Source organism: Melopsittacus undulatus, chromosome 8 (genome assembly GCF_012275295.1).
Source record: "Melopsittacus undulatus isolate bMelUnd1 chromosome 8, bMelUnd1.mat.Z, whole genome shotgun sequence".
Taxonomy (NCBI): Eukaryota; Metazoa; Chordata; class Aves; order Psittaciformes; family Psittaculidae; genus Melopsittacus; species Melopsittacus undulatus.
In genome coordinates, this window is record NC_047534.1 from 18198363 (window position 1) to 18208343 (window position 9981).

At 45.3% G+C, this 9981-nt stretch overlaps 1 protein-coding gene across 2 annotated transcripts; it reads left to right on the forward strand.

The window, feature by feature from the left end:
- Positions 1–1288: 1288 nt before the first annotated feature.
- Positions 1289–8700, forward strand: C8H8orf33 (chromosome 8 C8orf33 homolog). Of its 2 annotated transcripts, none has more exons than XM_031050409.2 (7): positions 1289–1648; positions 2551–2638; positions 4201–4338; positions 4517–5238; positions 6737–6827; positions 6942–7088; positions 7219–8700. In XM_031050409.2, the coding sequence occupies exons 1-7, from the start codon at positions 1430–1432 to the stop codon at positions 7413–7415; spliced, it is 1602 nt and encodes a 533-aa protein (XP_030906269.2). In that variant the 5' UTR covers positions 1289–1429; the 3' UTR covers positions 7416–8700. The 2 variants fall into 2 exon arrangements, with proteins under 2 accessions (XP_030906269.2, XP_033921536.1); XM_034065645.1 differs by having other exon boundaries at positions 1291–1648; positions 6740–6827.
- The last annotated feature ends 1281 nt before the right edge of the window (positions 8701–9981 follow it).

The following is a 9981-nucleotide window of genomic DNA, read 5'->3' on the forward strand; positions in this document are numbered from 1 at the left end:
CCCCTTGTTCTGAATAGATGGGTTCTTCAGGGTCTGTGCTCAGCCCCTGATGGGGTTGTGAATCCTCAGGTCACAGACAGGAAGTTTTGCCTTAGGGGATGCATCCAGATTGATGTTGACAGGCACACAAGCTCTCAGTCCAGCTCAGGAACTGGGGGAAGGAGAACTACACTGGGATTCTGGCATTTCAAGGCAGCTTGTGATAGCTCATTATTCCCATGTTCATTATTATCTTCTCCAGTGTCTGACTGTCAGCTGTTTTCCTGACACTTGGCCACTTCTGTGTGAAGACTGGTTGATTTCAAACCTACCAGAGTCAGAACAGCCTTGTAATAGTTCTTGGACAGCCTCTAGACAAGTCTCAGACAAATTAGATGGGTTTTGTATGAGGGGAGGGTTTAGACAAGGGCTAAGTTTTAGCAAGAGTGGAGGCTGTAAGGCAAGGCAGGAGCCTGGTCAGAATGGGCAGAAGTGTGCCCATTTTTCCAGTATGTTTTTGTAACCTTTAACAGCAACATTTGGAAGTGCTCTCCTCACACTTTGGGCCTTGCTGGAATAACTGGCAGCCTTGGAGAGTTTCTAACATCAACTGCCAATGTCAGCAGAAATTATAACCTCCACGTTGTGAAACATTTGAAGGAGACATCAAATACTGTGCTAGGAAACATGACCTGCTGCAGCATTATATATCCCTATGAGGGCATTTTGGGCTGCTGTTGGAAAAAAAATCCAAGGGGAAAAAATGCATATGAAACAAGGTGTCTACTTTTTTATTATTATTTACAAAACTAAGCAATTAAAAGGAAATCTAAAATAGAAATTGAATTAGAGAACACCTGTACTTGTCTATTGTCCTATTTTTGGTCTGCTGAACGTACACTGTGCCCTGTGTTGTATGGTGGTGTGTCAGGGTGGGATGGGTGCTGCTATCCCAGTGCCTCTGCACCTTGGTGGGAATACTGCTGAAGTGGCTGTGGGACTTGGTCCATGGAGGGAGGCCACAGCTGGACAGCAGTGTCCTGGAACTGGAAATGAATCATGGAATGGTTTGGGTTGGAAGGGACCTTAAAGCTCATCCAGTTCCAACCTCTGCCACGGGCAGGGACACCTTCCACCAGACCAGGTTGCTCCGAGCCCCTTCCTCCCAGCCCAGCAGCTCCGCGTGGGACCCAAAGGGGCAGGAGGCCAGCTGGGGGCACAGATGCACCACCGAGGGTGGAGCTCGCTCATCCGGTCCGCAGCCGCTCCGAGCTCGGCACCTCTGGCCTGCCTCCAGCCCGTCCCGGGGTGCAGGCCTCGCCGTGGGACACCACCGGCCTTCCTCTGCCCTCGGCGGGGCCTGTCCCTTCCCGTACCGGCGGGTGCGGGCCGGGGACCGGGCCCTGGCCGAGCAGGGCGCCGCTTTCCCCTGCGCGAGGTTGCGGAACGGATGCGCGGGGCCGAAGGAGCGGGCGGATCACGGCCAGGGACGGTGTTTGGGCGGTGCACGGCGGCCCCTCCTTTCGCGCCTTCACCCGCGGCCCTCGGCGGCCGCCTCAGGCACGGGCCGCAGTCGTTGGTGCCGGGCCCTGCCAGGGTGAAGCGGGACCCCGGGAGCCCACATGTTGGTGGTGGCCGGAGGTGGCCCGGAGCCTCCAGCATGGAGCAGGTAAGGGCTTTGCTTGTCCCCGCTGCCTCAGGCACGTCTCGCCCGGTTCTTCCCGGGATCCAGGCTCTGCTCCAGCCGCAGCTCTGCCCTCAGCTCCTGGGGGCTCTTTAAAGCTCTTTCCCTGGCGCTTGCACCGCGCTTTCCAATTCCTGGTCACCTCCGTATCCGCCTAAGGCAGGATTGTTATTTACCTCACTTCCTAATGCACCATTAGGACTGTCTTGTTCACAGGCGGGGTCTAACCCTTACTTTGCTTAGCAGGAGGCAGAAGGGGTGTAAATAGATCAGTCTGGAGGATGTATGTTCAGCATAAAGATAAATTCTGTGTATTGCCAGCGCTGTGCTGGTTGAAATTTTGTACCACATTCTCTCCTTTTCCTTTATTCTTTCCCATGTGCCCATCTAATGGCTTGTTGTTTGATTCTGCTACAGCTCTGCTTTTGTTTTACAGACTTAATGAAATTATGCCATAGATTAAGCTTCAGGAAAAATGAGAAATCTTCCAATGGGGCCTTTAAAAAGGGAAGAGTGAGGAAACAACCAACCAAACACCCCCAAAACCAATAAAATAATCAGGAAGCCCTGGTTTGCCATGAGGGGCTGGTTTACTGCTAGTAAGAGTTTGTTGTCTCCAATTTTTGAGATAAAGAGGGCTCCATTTGGTGCCCTTTATATAGGGGGAATTGTAGGGCATTTGTTCCACCCTGTGCTCTGTTGATTTATGGTATAAATTGAGCCGTGACATGACACACTTAAAGCATAAAGCCAGAAAAGGGGTTAATGACTCATTAGTTTGATCTCCTATAAGAGGGGAGAGGACTTCTGAAAACTCCAGTTTGGAATCAGTTTTGCAAGTGAGAGATTCATGCTTCTTTTAAACACTGTGCCTTCCCATGTCCAAGGGTCCCCAGGGCACTTTCCAAGAGAAGCTGCAGTGGTGCATTTCACAGCTGGAGGTAAATCTTCACCTCAGCCCAACCCCCAAACAAGGTATGTTGCCTCCTTCACAGTCCACAGCCATATTCCAGCTTCTGACCTGGGTATTTTCCTGTTTCTGCTATTTCCTATTCTTGTGTTATATGGGATTTATTCTAAATGCAAAACAACATAAAGCACTGAACTTAAGATTTGTTTGTCTGGAAGCAGCTTATCTTTTATTCCTGTGATGTTAAGTCTCTCTATTTTCTTTATGCTTATGTCCCCTTCTAATGGCTCATTGGTTCTGCTGCAGCTCTTGTTTTCCAATTGCATTGAAATACTGTGTAAGTGCATCTGGCCCTTAAGCACCAGTGGGTTTATTTCTGTGAAGCTTGTTCCTCATTGTTCATGTTCCAAAGAAAAATTACACAAAAGATAAAATCCTATTAAGTCGTTTTCAGAAGAAGTTACATCTAGTCAGTCCAACTTGTAAATGTATGAAGGAAGACATATATCCTGCTTCTACTGGTGGCTAGTAGTTAACATTTAGAGGAGTGGTATGACTACCCTTTGTAGACACAGCACAAGGCACTTTGTAAAGTGCCAAGGTGAGTGTTAGCTGGGGCACCCAAGTTTATAGCAGTGATGAATTCATGCTTACACACCAGGCTGGACCATTGGACCATTTTGTTATACCTGTGTCTTGTGTCTTGTTACACCTGTGTCCAGCATTAGAGGGGGAGGCTGAAACTTGTTCTAGCTCACTCTTTGTAGCAGCTCTTAATAGTGAGCAGGCCTTGAATACAGCCAGTCAAACCCCTTGAAAGTAGGGGGAAATGTGTGCTCAGGACCCTGACACCCACTTTAGTGGGTGGCTGCAGCCCCGCTGTGGCATTTCTGCCTTGCACTTGCATGTCATTACTCTCTCTAGCATGGGACTCACTGTTGAGTCTGCAAGATACACCTCATTTGGAGTGTCCCAGAGAGGTGTACTGCAGCCAGGGGAGATGGGGGAGTCCATTCCAAAATACTAGTTGAAGTACATCAAGCTTTTTTGTGGGTTGAAATGTGTGAGACAAGCACTAGAAGACTGCATATCTGGAGTTTCAAAAACAAGGTGTTCTGGGAATAACTATGCTTTTTAGAGAATTTGTTCTGACTCACAGAATTGGGGTTACTGTTGTGGTCAGGGTGGTTCATCTGAGAGTCAAGCAAGAATCCTCCTTTTCAGGGTGTACTCTATCCTCAGATATTTCCCAGTTTTCCAGAGACACCAAGCTAGGCTCTTGGATTTGTCAGTGGCTTTAGGGGGAGGGTTGTTGAGCCCTGTGTAGCTTCTGTGGCATTAGTAGTACACCTTCTGCAGTTTAAGATTCTTACTGTATATAATAAGCAGTTAAAATCTACTTATTTACACACACACACCCCCACACCCTTTAAGAACATTTCATGGTGTTTCAGCTTCTAGAAGCACTTGGAGTTTTCTTTCAATTGAATGCCAGTCATGGATTAGTCATAGGTGGTATGAACACGACACATTCAGAGGAGACCCAGTCATCAGCATCCCACAGTGTGGTGTGTAAGGCCCACTGTAACCTGCCTCTTGTCTCTCTTGGTCTTTTTCTTGAGTGCAGCAGAGGAGACCCAGTGCATTCTCAAGGTCCTGTGCTCCCCTGACACCCCTTTTGTGAATAAGCAAGAAGCAATGAACCACGTGTTTGAGAATTATTACCTCAAAATGGCTGACAATCAGATGTGCATGGACAAAGCAGGTGAGCTTGAACTGTCAGGTGATGGTGACATTTGGTTCTTTTTTGTTGATTTCTTACATTGCAGCTTATGACTGGATTGCCTCTCTGGCAGTGTCTTACAGAGGGAGTTGCAGTAGCAGTGGCATCCCCAGAGCAGGAAACAGGCAAGTTGATAGAAACGTTATGCTTTCTTTCCTAGACATGAAACCTGGTGATGTGGAAGTACAGCAGAGCAGTGGGCAGGCTTCAGATGGTGTGGTGCATGGGGAACAATCTGACCAAATCTCCAAGGCAAAGCCAAAGTGGTTCATGTTGTCTGACAACAGCTTCCGATTTGATTTTACACTTTCTGACAGCGACCCAGAAGCAACTGGCACACCTTTGGAAACAGTCCTTGATGTCAGTGGTGATGAGCAGATACAAACCAGTGTTGGAGCCACTGAGCAGGAGAACTGTAATGGAGTCTTGAGTTTTGCTGCCTCTGGACAAGAACCCAAGTTTGCTTTCAACTTTGCCATCGCAGATGAAGACTGTTCTCTGAGTCAGTTAGTTCCAGCAAACCAACAGACAGACTGTACAGCAGGTCATGAGGAGCAGGGTAATTCTCTGCTTGCTGAATCAGGAGGTATGCTACAGACCACAGCCTTGCAGAAGCCTGAATTGACTCAAACTACAGGTAGTTCACCCAATGAGGATAGAAGCCATGTCACATTAAAGATCCCCCAGTCAGAGACTGCTCCTGGAGATGAGACAGTGGCAGAGAAATCAGCAGATGGAGCTGCCCAGAAGAAAAAGAAAAAGAAACAAAAAACATCTGTCAGTAAAAAGGAAACAAAAGAAACTGAGATCAACAGGAGGGCAACAGCAGAAGCTAGCAGATGTCCAAATGCAGGTATTTCCCACCAGGATGAGACCTCTCAGGTATTTAAATATTGATGGGATCCTGTAATTTATAAACCCTTGAGCAAAAGAGAAGCTTCATCTCTTTCCATATTTAACAGTCAGTGTAGTGGCTTGAGAGAGAACCTGAAAGACCAGGGTTGCTGCTCGTTTCTTACAGCAGCTGTTTTCTTTCTCTGCTAGGCAGCTGAAGAACCTGATAGTTGAGAAGAAGTTAATGGTCCTTTGTTGTCTGCTTCAGGCTTGTGCCAAAACATTTCCTGTTTAAACTTCTGATGGCTAATCCTGGGAAGCCGGATGCCACAGTTTCTTAAGAAAAATAGAGGCAGGTCTCCTCAGTCAAAGCTAAGCTGGTATCTGTACATGCTGTACCCTGATTGGCATGTTACTGGGTAGGATGAATTGCCCACATAACACAAATAGCAAATCTGAGGTGCAGAGCTGTTGCCTGGTACAGCAGCTATGGCAGGGTCTGGTGTGAAGTTTAGAGGTACTTCTGAGAAGATTCTTGTTGTAAGGCATGGCCAAAAATAGACTGAAGTTGTAAGTTATGTGTAAACACACCATTAAAGCACACCCCGAGGTTTTCTGGTGTTCTGCTAAGGTCCAGATCTTCATTCTTCTTTCCAGCACTGGTATAGTTATTGTTAACAGACAATGTCAGCTGAGTGATACTGAAATACAGAATTGCAAAACACTTGCTTACATTAACATTCTACACAGAAATTGCACTGAGTGGTTACCTGCCTCTTCAGGCATTCCACCCGAAGTGCTGCTTCAACAACAACCCCACCAATAAACACTGCTGAGTACTGGGAAAGTAGGAAGGTGATGGAAAGATAGAAGGATGATTTAAAGCTCTTTCAGTCCATTGGAATGACACTGTTGTAAGGAAAGGAGACAGCATGAATGCTTTTGTGTTTACATGTATGTAACAGTTAAGAATTGCTTCAGCCCCAGAGTGTTGCTCTTGTTCCTTCTCCCTGCCACTGCTCAGTTAGCCATCTGGCTTTGCTCAAGGGGACTTGGCTTCTTTCATGTTCATGGCTTCCAGCCTCCTTTTCGTGAATTAGCTTGGTGTTTCAGGAGCTGAACACCTGAACACACTCAGCTTCTAATTTTGTCCATTGTCTGCTTGTTTGATTACAGGCAGGTTTGGGGCAGCTTTATTTTTTTTTTTGTTAATGCTTTATTCCTGCCACCTATAAGTTGACTTGACAGCTTCTTTCAGAGGAAAGGCCTGGAAAACTTTTCAGAAATCACATTCTGATGATGCATCTAAATGACAACCAAATATTAAATCCATCAAATAGAGGCAGTAACTTGCAACTAAGCATTTGTCCAGTGCTTTAAGTTTGTCCAATGAAAAACACTACAGGGGAAAGTCATGAAGTCTGTAACGTGATAACCAGAACATGAAACTTGAATAGTCCTGACTTTATGCGGATGCTTTTTTTCTGTGTAGCACCTACTACTCTATTTTTTGGATGTCATGCTCACTCTGCTTCATGTTGCATAGCAGTCCGGGAACCAGCTGTGGAAGGAGGTGGACTGGTGTGTGGAACAGCTGGAACTTGGCCTGAAGACACAGAAATCCACTCCAAAGCAGGGTAAGCATTCCAGTGAATAGGAGATCTCCCCTGTGGGAAGGGCTGGCAGGCGTGTTGGAGCAGAGAGCCACTGGGGTCTTAAACTGTGCCTTGTTTCTCCTTTGGGTGCTTCAGTCGATGAGGCTCTCCGTGCAATCAAGACATTGCGTAGTGAGAAGGCTCCACTGGTGAAGAAGCGTCAACTCATGAGAACCATGTTTGGAGACTACAGAAAGAAGATGGAGGAGGAGCTGTGCAAAGAGCTGAAGCTCATGGAAGCAGGTAGGAGAACTTTGCATGATGGGGGAAGAGAAAATGAAAGTGCTTTGCCTTTCATATTGCTTTACAGAGTGAGACCTCGCTGTACGAGATGAGTAAACATCTTTCATTGCTCTTTGCTCCCCTCCTTGAGCTGTGAAATCTGCCAAAGTTGTGGAAGTGAAGAGAAACATCTGCAAGAAGAAAGGCCAGTTCATCCGCAAGTGCTCAGAAGCTTGCAGGAAAAGCCAAGATTCAGCAGGATGCCTTTCAGGGTCACCCAGGACACTTAACAAAGGCCCATTCAAATTCACACCTTCGCAAGAAGAGTTTCGCTTTAATTTTTTGTAAAGACTAAAACTATGGCTGAAACCTGTGCCATATATCCTGTAAACCTAAGAATGATGGAAAGATGCTGTGCAGTAGGAAATGTTACCCAAAAAACTCAGTCTTTTCTAAAGTGAGGTTCCTCTTTCAGAAGAAGATTAAGCTTCTGTGAAGATTCAGCACAGAAGCATCCAGCTATAATGGATAGTTGGATGCGTCCACTCCATGTGAGTCAATGCAGCCTCTGGTATCCAGAAAGCCCTGGGCAGTATGTGTCATCACTGCAACCTAGAGTAGGATTTCAGGGTCTTGGAGGAAAATGAGTGAGAATTGGCCTTGCTCATTCATCTATTCAGTGGAACAGGTATAGACTCTGAAGACAATTGCAAATGCTGCTTTAATCTAGTTTAGGGATGAAAGGACAGTTGTTTCCAGACAGGGATAGATTTTTTGTTGCTGAAGCCAGGTACTGGCCAGCTGGGAATGGTGTACAATCGGCTCTTAAAAAACAAGTTTACTGTATAAGTAGCCCAGTTACAATCACCACTGACTCAGAGGCTGAATCAGCTGCATGCCAAAGCTTGGGTAGTGGTGAAATGAACTGAGAAAGTGCACTGACTCTTCTGCGTTGGATTTGTATTAAATTTTTGCTACCTGAGCGGTTAAATGTGTCTCTCCACACAGTGGAGTTTAAGTGTTTCAATACTACAACCCATCTCCTGTGTTTATGCAGAAAATCTTCCTCTTTAAGCTTAAAAATCTGAAGGAACAGAAGTCCTTTAAAAGGAAAGATGGTATCAGGTGTCCTTGGGTGCAGTGCTCTCCTTCCTTTTTATAGTCCAGTCATCCTGCCTGAGAGGCGAGAAAAGGGAGTGTAGGCAGGTTTCAGGGTGTACTGGGAGCAGCTGAGATGGTGGAAAACATTTGCTAGGAAAGGCTTCAAAAAACCTTATGTTGGCTACAAAAAAAAAACCAAAACTACTAATCTGATACAGTTGGTTCCATCTGTGATATTTTTTGTTTGTTTTAAAGAATGCTTGTCTAGCAGAAGGGGAAACAGCCTGGGTAACATACCTGATGAGGAAAAATATGCAGAGAAAACTTTTAAGTCTTCTGGAAATCAGTAGGTGAGCAAATTAATTCTTTTGCTTGCCGAGGAACACTGCTGGGACTCTGACTGTATGGAACAACAATATACTATTTTTTTTTTTTATTACCAGGGCCTTATATTAAGCATGCAGAAACTGTGTCATCAAACTTTTTGTGTTTTCATGCCATTTAGTAAGATTAAAAAGCCTCTTGTACATGACCTTGGATCTACAGTTGTTTTCTTTCCTAGCTGGTTATGCAGCATATGTCTGTGAAAACAGGTATTTTGTTCCTGCCTTGTTTCAGGTCAGTCATTCTCAGGTCTGAGAATGAAGTTCGCACTTTCCAGAAGTGTACAGTCCTTAGGATGGAGAAAAAGCAAAGCAAGCTCCTTTCTCCAGGTTTGGCCTAGCTGAGCACACAGAGAAATCTGTAGTGGCAATAGACAGGCTGACCAGTTACATCTAGTACAGGATAATTATTTCCACATGAAGAATCCCATTATTCATATAAATTCCCATGGAGGTCAGTTGAGCAAAAATTTGAGGAATTCCCCCCAGATACAGAATACATAAGAATATTTACAGTAAATTGCAAATATAATCAAGATTGGATGATATACTTTGGAATCACTCTCTTACTAGCCATGCTGATCTTATTCTTCTATTTTTTTCCCTCTACTTGGGTCAGTTGCAAGTCAGCTAGCTGGGAAATCCTTTCAAGCAGGAAACTGCACAGCTAGTGTTGGTAAAGCATTTAACATCCTGTGCAATGGAAAGCTGCAGGGGTATTCTGGGAAGCATTCTTAGATAATTGCCTTGTGATTATAGTATTTGTTAGGCTTTCACAACTAGAATAAAGAAACTGGTGAGTTACTGATGTAACCTAATCCAGACAGTGTGTCTCCAAAGAGATCAGAGAAAAAAGCATTCTAACATGTGAATGGCTCCTGTGGCTTTTCAGAGGTCTTCACAAGATGCTGATCAGCCAGACCATATTCCTTTCACAGCGCTTCACTACTAGAGGACCTGGAAGGCAAGTGTTCTCTGAGGAAATGCTTCATAGCCCTGGCTGCACCTGTGTGCAGGACCAGAGCTTGCTGGGTCAGTTCACGACTGTGTGATCCTGGCCAAGGCATTTTGCCTTTCTGTTCTTACAGTCAAGGTGATGCCTCCTGCCTTTTTGACAGACATGCCCAAGTTATTTCATTAATCATTGTATCTTGAAGAGGCAACTCTAGTATTTTGCATGTGAACTTACAGCAGTCTTCACTCTTAATGCTTTGCAATGTTTGAAGCATCTCTGTTGATTATCATTTGTTTGAAAGGAAACTGTTATTTGAAGCTACAAAATGCTGTCACCGCTCCATTAGTCTGTTTCCCTTCATAGCCACAATGCAGTCTTAATGACATTTAAAAAAAACCCCAGTGTTCTCCCCTTTTAGCATTTCTTTCTCTCAGATTTCAATGCTGGCTATGATTTCAGTGATGTCTCTTATTAC

What these genes read in the sequence shown, in the direction of transcription:
- C8H8orf33 (XM_031050409.2), top strand. Translation starts at nt 1,430, where the DNA reads ATGCGCGGGGCCGAAGGAGCGGGCGGATCACGGCCAGGGACGGTGTTT. An exon ending in GAGCCTCCAGCATGGAGCAG is followed by an intron (nt 1,649 to 2,550) that starts GTAAGGGCTTTG and finishes CCCATGTCCAAG; the next exon opens with GGTCCCCAGGGCACTTTCCA. An exon ending in GAAATCCACTCCAAAGCAGG is followed by an intron (nt 6,828 to 6,941) that starts GTAAGCATTCCA and finishes TGGGTGCTTCAG; the next exon opens with TCGATGAGGCTCTCCGTGCA.